General features: G+C 41.7%; 1 protein-coding gene across 28 annotated transcripts in view; it reads left to right on the top strand.

The window, feature by feature from the left end:
• LOC125775215 (polypyrimidine tract-binding protein 1) overlaps positions 1-12,900 on the top strand; it is a 308,123-nt gene that overhangs the window by 274,913 nt on the left and 20,310 nt on the right. For 25 of the 28 annotated variants that reach the window (XM_049445790.1, XM_049445800.1, XM_049445791.1 and 22 more), the window contains 5 exons: positions 701-972; positions 1,059-1,367; positions 1,470-1,755; positions 1,839-2,068; positions 8,189-8,222. In XM_049445790.1, coding sequence (XP_049301747.1) covers positions 701-972; positions 1,059-1,367; positions 1,470-1,755; positions 1,839-2,068; positions 8,189-8,222 — 1,131 coding nt within the window. The remainder of the gene's footprint in view (positions 1-700; positions 973-1,058; positions 1,368-1,469; positions 1,756-1,838; positions 2,069-8,188; positions 8,223-12,900) is intronic. The other 3 variants (XM_049445774.1, XM_049445777.1, XR_007421153.1) reach the window with 3 other exon arrangements.

The following is a 12,900-nucleotide window of genomic DNA, read 5'->3' on the forward strand; positions in this document are numbered from 1 at the left end:
CACCCAAAAAAACGAGAAGAAAGACACGTTCCGTTCGACACGGTTTGGTTCGGAAATCAAAAAGCCGAACGTCATCCAGCCAAACGGTCACTAATTATAGTAATTAAAAATCAATTAAAATATTGATAATTCATAATAACAAAATCGTACACTCGCTATCGAGGCGTGCTGCACAGCACTCACACAGGAAGTTTATTGATGCAGGCCGCGCGGCCACGTACTGTCGTATAATGCGAAACAGCGGGATTTTGATTTTAGTTCATTATACATCGCCGAAAGGAGACTGCTTTGGTCGATGAGTACCGGTGGCCTAATTGTTGGGAATTATTTTACGATACCGATCGGATGTAAATCCCTGTCCGAGGGTAGCAAAAATGCGCGCAGAAATGATTCCGAAAATCCGTTACATTATCCCGGACTTGCTGAACCAATTTTCATTACTGTTGATTATTCGGGTGGGATGAGTGAAATGTGAAGAACCGCTTAACTTAATGACTATAAAAATGACACTTTTCATGGCACGATTCATTGTCTTAAATTTGTGTTATCGTGGACGAAAATGTCTTTGCTATTTCTTTCTTATGCATGATTTCAATTTTGTAGTTAAAAGCCTTCTTATTTCAAAACATTTGCTGTATTTTATCAACTTTTCTGAACATTGTATTTAATTTTTATTTCCTCCCCCAAAACGCCAAAATAGCGAAAACGTCGCGTGTGGTGCATATTCGCAACATCCCGAATGAGGTGAGCGAAGCCGAAATTATACAGCTCGGGCTACCGTTTGGACGTGTCACGAATGTGCTGGTGCTGAAGGGCAAGAATCAGGCGTTTATCGAGATGGGCGATGAGACCGCTGCCTCGACAATGGTAAGCGTGTTCCATGCCAATCCGCCACCGTTGAGAGGCCGCACGGTGTATGTACAATACTCCAACCATCGGGAATTGAAGATCGATCAAAACCATGCAATTGCGGTAAGTAAAATGATTGAATTACATTTGGTTGAAAGGTAGATGATTAATAATATTTTTTTTTTATTTGAAACTATTTCACCCCACAGAACGTAACGAACGCACTGCAGGCACAGGATCTTACGCAGTCACCGACCGGATCGCCGTTGCCGCTATCGCTCGAACATACCAACAGCAACTCGCAGAATGCTAGCAGCAACAACACGAACAACAGCTCCACGACACCGAGCAGTGGTGGTGGCGGTGGTGGTGGTGGCAGCGGTGCACCCAACACCGTACTACGGGTAATCGTCGAATCGCTACTGTATCCGGTTTCGCTTGACGTGCTGCATCAGATATTTCAGCGGTTTGGAAAAGTGTTGAAAATTGTCACCTTCACCAAAAACAATTCGTTCCAGGTAGGTGAAACCGAAACTTCCTTAAAAGAATCAAATTTGCAAAAAGGAAATGGTCATCATGTTGTGGTTTTTTTTTTCTTTCTCCAAATTACATTCCTGCAGGCCCTGATACAGTACCCGGATGCGCAGACTGCCCAGAATGCGCGGGCCTCACTGGACGGACAGAACATCTACAACGGATGCTGCACACTGCGCATCGACAACAGCAAGCTGACGGCACTGAACGTGAAGTACAACAATGACAAGTCGCGAGATTATACGAACCCATCGTTGCCGTCCGGTGAGCCGGGCAGCGATGTGATTGCGAGCGCCGGTGGACTGGTGTCGGCCAGTGATCTGCTGCTGTTGGCCGCCGGTCAACGGCCCCAGCTGTCCCGCGATCGACTAGGTAAAGCCGGCATTGATAGCTCAAAACAATCGCCCGTCGATGTTTTCGTTGTTGTCAAGTAGCGTGCAACTTCCGTGTAATAGTCAAATTAGACAAATCTCCCTATTTTCTAGTGAACGGCTTAGCGACACCGGGCGTGATGCCACCGTTTGGTCTCGGGCTCGGTACGCCGGCCCTTGCCAGTGCATACGGTGGTGCCCTACCCAGTCTGAATGCGTTTGCGCTCGCATCGAACGGTGCTCTCGGAACGCCGAACCCGGCCAACGTGCGGGGACTGTCGAACGTGCTGCTCGTTTCGAATCTCAACGACGAGGTAAAGCAATCTAACGTAGCGTCTAACTACAGTCTATTACTCTGCATCCTGTCTCTTGACCTACTGAATATCTATTTCTACCTTACTCTCTATCTATATCTCTCTTTATCACTCACTGTCTCCTGTTACTATCCTTTCTTCCTCACATCATCTTTTTATGTCAACTGACTATCTCTGCTCCTCCATATTTGTGTACTTCTGAGTTTCTATCTCTGTGTATCTCGTCAAAACGTTCTTGCTCGGTGTCTTTGATGATCATTTACGACCCGTAAAGATCACTCACTATTACACGTTAAAACACCCGTCACCGACCTTTTCACACTTCATTGTCCCGTCCTATTAACATTTATTCCCTCCCAAAAACGCTCAGCTCATTCGCATACAAGAAAATCCTTATCATGTTTGCTTTTTTTATTCATCTTCATCTTTAGCTTCATCTTTAACTAACCACCTATCAACCTAGTGCTGTGTTTTGTAGTAAATTCCATTAACTGTTTCGTTTGTTATGTTTCATCGCACGTTGTCTTACTATGCTGTAAAAGTCAAATGTAGAAGGTTTCTACATTATATTTCACTGTTTCTATTCTTTCACAGTTTGTTTTTTTTCCCTTTTTTCGTTTGGGCTCAGTTTTGCTTTCGTACTTGTTTATGTGGATTCATTTTGTTCAATTTATTGATTGTTGTTCTTGAGGATAGGTCTTGAGTTTTAACGTTTTCTGTTTTTTTCAATTCTTCTTATAGTTTTATAGTATATATATTTTTTACTTTTTTATGTTTCTGAAGTCTTCTATATTGGTCTAAAAGGTTCATTCTCTGATTTTTTCAAAGTTATTTACGTTTAATTGATGATTCATGTTCTGTTGTTGTATTGTTTTTTATGTATGTTTTGTGTTTGTTCTTTCTTCTGTTTAATCTAAAGCTGCCTTTTAATTTTCCCCTTGCTACGGCACACTCATGATACTTTCGTCGTTTTTCGTCGATGTTGCTAATGTATGTTTTTAAGTTGCATTTCCCTACTCTCTATCTACCTGGCTTTTGTCTTTCTTGCTTCGTGATAGTGGCTTGTACTCCTTTCGCCTTCCTTGTCGTGCTGCCTAAAGTCTGTATGTTTTTTTTTTGTTGTATGCATCCCAGATACCGTGCTTCGGTAAGTAATGGGTATCCTTTTGCAGTCCTTTTCCTTCGTCTCTGTGTGTTATTTTAGTTCCGCATTATTAGTTTCATCTTTCCGAGCTGTCTCGCTCTCTGTGATCTTGACAAAGAAAACCCCTTTTTCCAGATCGTTCTGTGCCAGTGCCGTACCGAGTGATTCTATTATTAAACACCTTTCTCACCAGCCTGTCTCCACCAAACGTTCCCACCATGAAAGCTTTTCAGTACTGTCTCTCTTTCTTCCATCCATCTTTCCAACACACACAAACACACGCCATAAATGACCATCATTCTTCCAACGCCCGGCGGTTGTGGTTGCAGCACCGTACTGTGCAACGTTTGTCATTCTGTTGCTCCACTCCGTTCGTCCAATTTGGCTAGACCGTTGTCGTACCGTGGGAATGCACTGAAAACCCCGAGCCAGCCAGAGCACGGAATTTTGAAGCGAACGATGAGCAAAGAAGTGAATTAATTTTCGCTTTATTATGATTTCTCGCTCGTCACCGGCAAAACGACCGGGCGTCTCCATGTTGAAAAGGAGCAAATGAAGAGCACGGTATCATAACCGCATTTTCCCGTCGTATTATTTGTGTTGCCCTTACGACCGTTGCCGTAATCAAACGATGCAACAATTGGTTTTGGATTATAAAGCAGTTCAGCAGCTCGAGCAATAAAAACGTCACATTAGGGAAGAAAACATACTTAACAGATTAGCGTACAAATCCTAGCTGCGCTAGAATGATTTTATTTCCATTTCAAGCCCAAGCACAGCAACTGAACCTGAAGCATACGGTTTAGTTCCGGTTCAATGCAAACAGCGTCCAATTCCGTTCTCAGTTCGTACCAGAAACGGGAGAAAAGCAATAAATGTACACATGGCTGCTTACCAAATGTTTTGATTCATTGGCGCGGTCGGTTTGGCTTGTGGTGTGATTTATTTGCGAAAGGTCTTGCGCTTTAAATTACCATCCGGCGGAGGAGTGTTCACCACTTCAACAGTATGAACCCTCACGGAAGGAAGCCACACGGAAACGTCCAACTGGTTGTTGATTCGTGGCCTCGTCTGCACAGGAACGAAGAGTGTTCTCATTCCTTTCGCCTTCACCAATATTCGTGCAACAGATTGAAGACGTTGTCGGTGGTTTTTGGGCTGGTTCAGAAAGCTCGTTTCGAGTGAATCTACCATAGAGATGGAGTTTTGAGCTTCGTTTCGTAGTTGGTTTGAATGTAAACTACCGAAGGTACAAAGTGGAATTGTTTGAACAGTTTGTCTAAGGAGAAGTTTGTACCGAAATCTTGAAGAGGCCGTTCGTTTACTGCAAACTGTCTATTTTATCTGGCACGAGCCATGAACCTGGCACGTTGAATCCAATACGCCCGTCGTCGTCCACTTTTTGACCGTGTTCTTTTGTGGTCTGTCCAGTGCTCGGTCGGTCAGAAGGCGAGTTTGCTTTGCACACTCCACATCCATCCGTACTCTGCGTACTCTGTAGTCGTATTATTGTGGAATAAATTATCTTCTTTTATGGATTGCGATTTACATAAACGGATCCCCGTGTTGTGGGACGCTACCCACAAAAGGGCGGCAGGTTGAGTTTGTCTCTGTCTGTGCTAAAGTAGAACAGTGGAAAGTTGAAAATGCAATCTCGTTTGACCAGTTCATTGCGGGTGTTCTTCGGTGTTTGGTTGCATCGTTTTCTTTTCCCTTTCTCTCCCGTGGCATTATTCCTGAACGAGAAGGAATGAAAATGTGTTGTCCCCGCGCACAGCCTCGGCAAATCGCCCGTTACCGAACATCTTTAACGCTTCCTCGCCAAAAAGGAGCTAACTTTTCCACTAAAAACTAAAAGAAAATGGCACAAAAAGAAAAAGAAAAAAAGTACGAAAACACCCAGAAACTTCCTGACCAAGGGTTTTGCTAAGATGCTCGAATCCATAAAGCGGATCTGTTCGTGTATTTTTGTTCGTCTTCTTATAGGGCCCAACGGTTGTGGTGGAACCGTTGATGAACTTTACGATAAGCAACCACGGGTTGGGTGTTACTTTTTCACGTAGTTGTACGTGGGGTCGGTTTGTGTGTATGTATCGTGTTGGATAAAATATTGTTTCAAGCAGAAGCCACAAGTTGCTTGTCTGTCTGTTGCGCCTGGCGCCTGGTAGTTCCTTATTTCGAACTAAGAAAATAAGACCGTCTGTCCACCGGGCTTCTCACCCACCGAAGCGCAACATCCTCCCCAAAAAGTGGTTAAAGAATGATGAGAATTCAGCCGCGAAGTGCAATCATTTTTATGGTTTTAAGGATAATAACTCGAGCGCCAGGAAACAGGACCGAAGCATTATTTGCTTTCGATTTTGTTTGCATTTACGAGTTGCGGATATTATTTTTTCAACATGGCATTACTCGCTGTGATTAAAACCAGTTTGTATTAAAACGCTTTACTTTAAAGTTTAATTTAAAATGGAAAGCTAAAGCCACACTTGTTTGACTAGCTTTTAGCATAATTTAAAATTTGTGATTTTAATATCTTTTCTTCACTGTTTTGTATACGAATGAAGAAAATATGCTGTTTGTTACATATTTATTTGCAAAATTGGAATTTATTGGAAGAATACAAGAAATTAAGTATTTTACAAAAAAAGTCATAAAAACTCCACCATTCTTACACTTCAGAGACGTTTTCCACTTCTTCATTCTGTTTTCTCCCCCGCCCTTGTTTCTCACTTTATCTCTCTCATTCTCCCTCTCTCTCTGTCTCTCTCTCTCTCTCTCTCTCACACACACTCACTCTGTATCTGTGAATTTTCTTCTACTAAAGGCACTTTTGTATTACACACTATCTTTCGACTTCACGCTTCTCCTATGTATGTTTCCGTAGGTGTGTTTACAGGTTACTTTAAATAAGCATCATTACGAAATGACGATTTTATTCCCTAGCCCCACAAACAGGGGGTTTGGTAATGGAATTGCATTTTATTTCGTATATATCACACAGAGACGCATGGTTGGTGCCTTCTACCATCCGTTCTTCACCCGTTCGGTTTGCGCATTGTCTGTCGGATCGGGACCGAAAGTAGTGAAAATCATCACTGAAACAAAGGAACCCGCCGTTGTTACTGCGAGCCATTATGCAGCCATTTGTCGCTGTTGTCCGTACCAATCCCTTCGGCGACGGTGTGTCATTGTGTTTCGTTTATGAAGTAACGAAAAAAAGAAGAAACAGGTGGATTTTGTTGCTTCAGCTTCTCAGGTCCTTTTGGCTGCCATTATCGTATTTGCTCGTCGTTTGGTGTCGTTAGTCATTTCGGTTCACTTCCCCCATTTCGTTCCCATCGCGTCTACTCAAAGGAGTCTTCCCAAGGATCGTGCCAAGATTGAGGTTTTTTTTGGTATCCCCTCGGCTATTGTGATCTTATCATCGTGCTCGATACGCCTGCACGGTGTACCGTTTTCTTCACGAGTGGTGACAAGCGTTAATCGAGCTGAGCTGCACTGACAACCCCGTTGCAGCCCAGTGGGGAAAATTGAACTTCCCGTTCCGTCGTCTCTGCATTGATTCTGCTAACGGCAATTTATTATCTCTTTCTCTCGCTTTCTCTGTTTCGATCGGGATGGTGAAGATATGGTGCACTTTCACTTCTCGTGACTCATTATCGTTTATTTTTATTACGTTTATCCCTTTTTTTGCCTTTCGTACCGTGCACAGCGAAGTGGCAAGTATCCTCGCCAAGGCTTCCCGTGTGCTTTTGTGCACAACGCCCCCGTACGGCCAGATAACGTCCATTAGCTTTTTCCTCTTCATTATTTTCGCTCATTTTTGTCCGTTTAAAAATTCATTAAATTTACAGTCCTTCTTCCTTGAAGCCGGTTTCGCACTTTTGCCCGTGTGCCGTTGGAGTGTCGATGGAGGTAGTCGTTATATCGTGTCGTTTCTTGTGTCGATCCAGCTTTAGAGAGAGTACTCGACAGTAATGTGATATTGTTGGCAATTTTTTTTGTTGATATTTGAAAATGTAAGAAAAAAATGGATCACGTTCTTCGACTGGTAGTTTGGCGCGTTTTGTTTCATGGCATTCTTTCACGAACCTGAAAAATCGTTTGCTATGTTACGAAATGCATCAATTCATATACTGTTACTTTATCTCTATGTTTGGAAGACATTTTTAGTTCCTTTTATGTTTCGCTATGCCGTTTTGTTTTGCCTGTGTGTCCCTCGTATCTCGTTTACTTTTCCAATGCTTTTGGTTTGAAATTGTTTTTGGTTAGTTTTTTGGCCCATTTTTTGTGTTGTACATTTTGTTACACGAAATGTTTTTGTGTGCGTTACACGTTTTGTTTGTCGCTGCCGATTTCGGTGTGAATCGAAAGAGAATCGATCACATAATGCTTAATACATTTCTCTACATATTGTCTAGCTTTCTTTTTTACTCTATGTGTCTACCATATTTAGCACTATGTATCTTTCTCTGTGTGTGTTTCTATCTGTGTATAAGCCTATCTTGATATGTGTTTCTATCTATACGTTCATTCTAACTATTACTATCTATGCCCTCATCTTTACGTTGACAGGTTTATCATCCATCAAGCGTTCGTTTGAGTCCCTATACGGGTGCAGTTTTATGTTTTACTCCCGTTTCCGCACCTATTCCACTACCATACTATTTTGAGTTTCCACCAATTACATCCTTTTTCACATACAAAAAAATACAGAAAACACTCCCTTCCATTATTTATAAAATCGATATAATTTCACTTTTGGGTGAAATGTGTTCTGAAATGTTTTAAATTAAAAAAAAACAAAACCGATGCAAGATCATTTGATTTCTTACTTTCTTTCCTAAACCAACCATTCCCCACCCTCTTTTCCTCCTGTCCAACAAACCTTCAGCAATCGCGCAACGAATACCATTTGAAAGAAATATTTCTCATCTGCTAACTGAATTTTTCTCTATTTTTCTTCTCTTCTGTAGATGGTCACGCCTGATGCTCTATTTACCCTCTTTGGTATGTCCGCACACATTAAACACTACACTACTAGCTTCACTGCAAAACACACCAAACACACACACACAAAACACACACACATACATACAACTCACACATCACACAAGACAACCCTTCCCCTGTCCAGCTACAGTGACATGTGTTATCAACTTTTGTGTTTTATGTTTGCCATAATTATTTGCCCAACCTTTCCTTATCGATTATATGTTTTATTTCTATTTCCTTTATTGTTGTTTTGTTTTGTCTGTATGCATTTTCCATTCCAAAACAAAACAAAAAAAAACATACAACTTTCTACTGCGTCCGTGTGTTGTACTGTTTTCTTTGTTTTTTTATTTTTGTTTGTTTTTTTTTGGTTTAGATATTAATTTACTTTAAGTTTGGTTTACTTCAAACTTCCAACAGCATCCATACAACGTGGGTTCATGGATGATTTCTCTCGTGCCTGTTTCTCTGTTGCATTGTTTGCTGCATCACTGTTTCGCACCGTTTGCAATAACAACTGGAAAAGAAAGAAATAATTTTACCAATTGTGCTATTTAGTAAAGAGGGTTTTAGGTTGATACAAAAAAAATATTCCATCTCGAAAGTATCTGGCACTTTTCACCATAGATTCATCTTATCTTCTTCTGCAGACAGCTGTCTAACAAATTGGTGAATATTTTTTAAAGAGCCTTTATCGAAACTCGATTGTCTTCCATTTTACATCCAGTTACACAAATACATACACGGATGAAGAAAATTGTTCGTTTGTGTTCATCGCCCAGCGCTGGCCATTTTACATAATGCAGACGGTTGGTTTTCATATTTGTTTTCAGATTAACATGTTTCCTATTCAACGTGTTGTCCTTCATCGGATAGCGGAATGAAACTCGCTTTCCCATCCCTGCTCAGCCCCAACCTAGTAACCATTTTTGATTCGCCAAAACCCCCTAAACGTGGTGTCAAAAGTGTGTGAGGGTGTGTGCAGCATAAAATGATGCGCCCCTGTTGTGGTCTTGTGACTAAAAAAAACCCAGCAGCCCAGTATCAACCATTGGGCTTCGTTTGGCATAAACGATTTCACACCCGGGTAGGGTTTCTGTAGAAAAAAAAATCTTCCCTCATCCAAGCCACACACCAAGGAGGTTGGACCCATTTTCCCAACGCGCTACATAAGCGCTGTCAGTTGCTTGTCAAATTTAGCGAAGGAGATCTTTCTTCATCCTTCCTTTTGGGTTTGGGTTTTAAGGAAGCCCCACGTACCTGCGTGTCTCATATCGTGTGGTTTTATTCTTTCACCACTCTAGTCACACGCAGTCAGCGGAACGGGAAAAGTGAGCAAACCGTATCCAAGAAATGCTCTAGAGAGATGGCAACGAGAACCGATCCTGTGCTTCACCGCCCTTTATTCATTCGTTCGTCGGTTTTGGAAAGCTTCCAGATCCTATTTTCCTGTTGTGTCCTGTTCTGTGGCATATTTCGAACGAATCCTTTCGTTCATTTTCTTCAGCTTTTTTGTGCAAATGTGCAGCATTAGTGTTCCGGTTTGCTAAATTCAGGAAACCATACGAGTCAAAGAACTGGGCTACCCAGCGGGCGTACTCGGCAGGAAACGACTCGTTAGCGTGACATATTCTGGGGGGTGTGTGCGCTTCTTATTCTGAACAGGGCTGAAAATTTGTGTGTGTTATTTTTTTACTTTCTTGCCTAACTATCCAGCCAACACGGGAGATCCGGTGTCTACGGTGTGTAACCTGTCATTAAAGGTCGGTTTCTTTTGGAGCTTTTGGAGCCGCCTCGAGGGAGATCTCGAAGGACGGTTTGCCATTTTTACTTTCCCCATCTTGCTTTTAAAACCTTTAACCACGATTGAAATGCTTTTGCTTACGTGTTATATTACAAGTGCAAAGAAAGATCATATTTCTTACCATTTTGGATAAGGGCACCTGTTGTGATGACCTCACACTGAATGGCAAAAAAAAGATTTATCGGATAGTATTACACACATGGAAAAGAAGAGGAAGAAGGATAAAAATCCAATAACACAACCCTTACAAAACGCGATAGTGGAAGCAACGATACGTCCTTATCCCGAGAGAACTTCTTAAGATCGAACCAGGAAAAAAAACCATCGAAAAAACCTCGAACAATCCCGATCACACAGGTATACAGGTGCTCCAGACGCTTTTAAACCATCGATTCCGATCCGATTTCGAATCCTTCTTTTTACCATTGTCGGGTCGGGAAATTGAATTTGGACGTAACGAAAATGGAATATTACTTTCTTCCCCCTCAGGTTCCCTTTTCTATCTTCAGTGGGTTCCTTCCTCTTACCCCGTGGCTTGCATATCGACTTGTCAGGAAACGAAACGAATAAAGATTAGTACATTCGAGTGAGATCTTCTTTTTTGTATGTGTGATTCGAATTCACCATTACTGAGCTCACATTATTCGTGTTCTTTTTCCCCTGCTGCGAAGCAGCAAAACATGTGAAGTATCAAACTCCGTACTGGTAGAGATGCATCTGCGTTGTCAGTAAAGAAACTCCTTTGGCTTGACGCTAACGAGGGCAGACAAATGAGAATTGCTTTCGAATTGATTGCGCACCGCCCAAACTCTTAAGGATAACTATTTCATATTTCTTGCGTCTTATGGAAACCTCCCCAATAAACCTCCGACCAAATTCCCCCCCTCTTCACCCATTTGCAAAAAAGGGAGCATCATCATTGACAACCATGGTGCACCTGCAGTGGGAAATGCAGTCACTGAAGTTTAACAGCTGAAACAGCTTGCACAACCCGGGCAAAGTTCGAGATCAATCGTCTAAGAACGCCGGTGTGTCATCTTACAGGGAAGGTAAAACTTTCACCATCTATCTATCGAACCAGTAACACACTCCACCAACACACGCATGTTGTCTCGTATTTCGAATGGAAATTAATATATTCACAATCCTCCCAATTATGCAAACTTTGCAGTTGCCCGTGTGCCACGAGAGTGAACGATCTCGAGCTTCTTCTGCGCGCACAACCACATCGCATCCGGGGACTTTTGAGTGACTTTACAGGAAAAGCCACTTTCTGGACAGTGGTGTGTCTTTGCTAGTCATGGTAAAAGTTGGTCGTGCAAAACTTTCACCTCAAGACAGCTGGGTCTACATTTCTTCTATTTCTACGAATGTGTGTATGTGTTTGTGTTCCGATGAGAAGAGGAAGTTTTTGCAATATAGGTACCCACATGGGTATTGGTTGTCTTATCGATTTGCTAAGTCTTGAGCAATGCTGACAGACGGTCGTTTCGGGTCGTATCACGCACCAAACGTGCGCTTTGAATTAAGCTCGTGGCAAAACTTTCCCCCCTAGACCAGTTTTTGCGTTTTGCTCGACGTCAAATGTATGTAGCTTGCAATAATCTTACCTTTGTTAAGGGTGATGTATTTTCATGTTCCAAAATGCGGGATATTAATTTTATGGCACGAATAGAATGGAACTGTTTTTTGTGGGTCTTTTTTCTTAAAGTTCGTGATGATGAAAATTCAAAACATTATTTATAAAAATATAAACAAAATCCTGAAAGATTTTTGAAAGATTTCCTTTTCAATTTTAATAACTCGTACAAGAACGTCACCCTAATTGATCCGAATTTTATTGAGCATTTTGCACTGCAAATTGCTTACTCAATATCCGAGTTTTTCCCTATGCTATTTGCTAACGGTTTGCCGATGCGTTTTACGCTAGCACGAGAGAAAAAAAAAACGCTAATCCAAATGTAGGAAAAACGATACGATAAAAAAAGTAAGTAAACGAAAACACAGCATGACGAGGCGGAAAATCGAGAACCCAACCACCCAGTCAAATGGTGACACTGCAATGTCATCACTTTCAAGTGCTTTCCGTCCTACCGACGACAAGGAAGGGCGGGGGCTTTGCGTAAGGATACAAATATTCCGCCGTCCTCGCAACATGAAAAATGTAAACATGGAAAACTGAAGTCGGGCAAAAATATCGACTTCACCACAAGAAAAAAAAACAAATGCCAATGCAAAAACCGACGGAATGCAAGCTAAAGAATGAGATGTATTTTTCCCTTCATTTTTTTCGGTCTCCATTTCGTGGAACTATATTTAAAAAAGCGTTAGCTTCTTTCCATCAACGACGGGTAGCTGTAGCTAGTCTGCTGGGGATGAATTCCTGTTGAATGTTGTTTTTTTTCTGTTACAAACGTCTCACGAAGCCACGTTCCTTAAGAAACGCGCCTTATCCCAAAAGAGAGAAGAGGAACAAAAAAAGTCGCTGAATGTAGCTGAAGCGTTTCGTGGCACATCGTTTGTGGTTGTAATGATGCCCGGCCCAGTCTTTCGTGTTACGATCGTGATGATATTTTTCGAGTGGTCGGATGAATGTAACAAATTTCCTTTCGGCTCGTCGTTAGCGAAAAAAGAACCGAAAAGCTCAACTGATATTCGGAAAATTGCGTCGAGTAATCGAGCTTGGCATGTTTTCCATTTTTATGTGGTTGCACAAATTAAACGACCATCTTGGAATGTTTTTAACGCTGTAAAGATAAAATATATCTGTCGTTCTCTAGCTACTCATTCACGAAAAGCTTAAAACAAGACACATTTCATCATATTTCCCAAATGAAAGCAATACTTTCAACATGAACGATCGATTTGCGGAACGGTGAAGTCTCGTTC

This window comes from Anopheles funestus, chromosome 2RL, assembly GCF_943734845.2.
Source record: "Anopheles funestus chromosome 2RL, idAnoFuneDA-416_04, whole genome shotgun sequence".
Taxonomy (NCBI): domain Eukaryota; kingdom Metazoa; phylum Arthropoda; class Insecta; order Diptera; family Culicidae; genus Anopheles; species Anopheles funestus.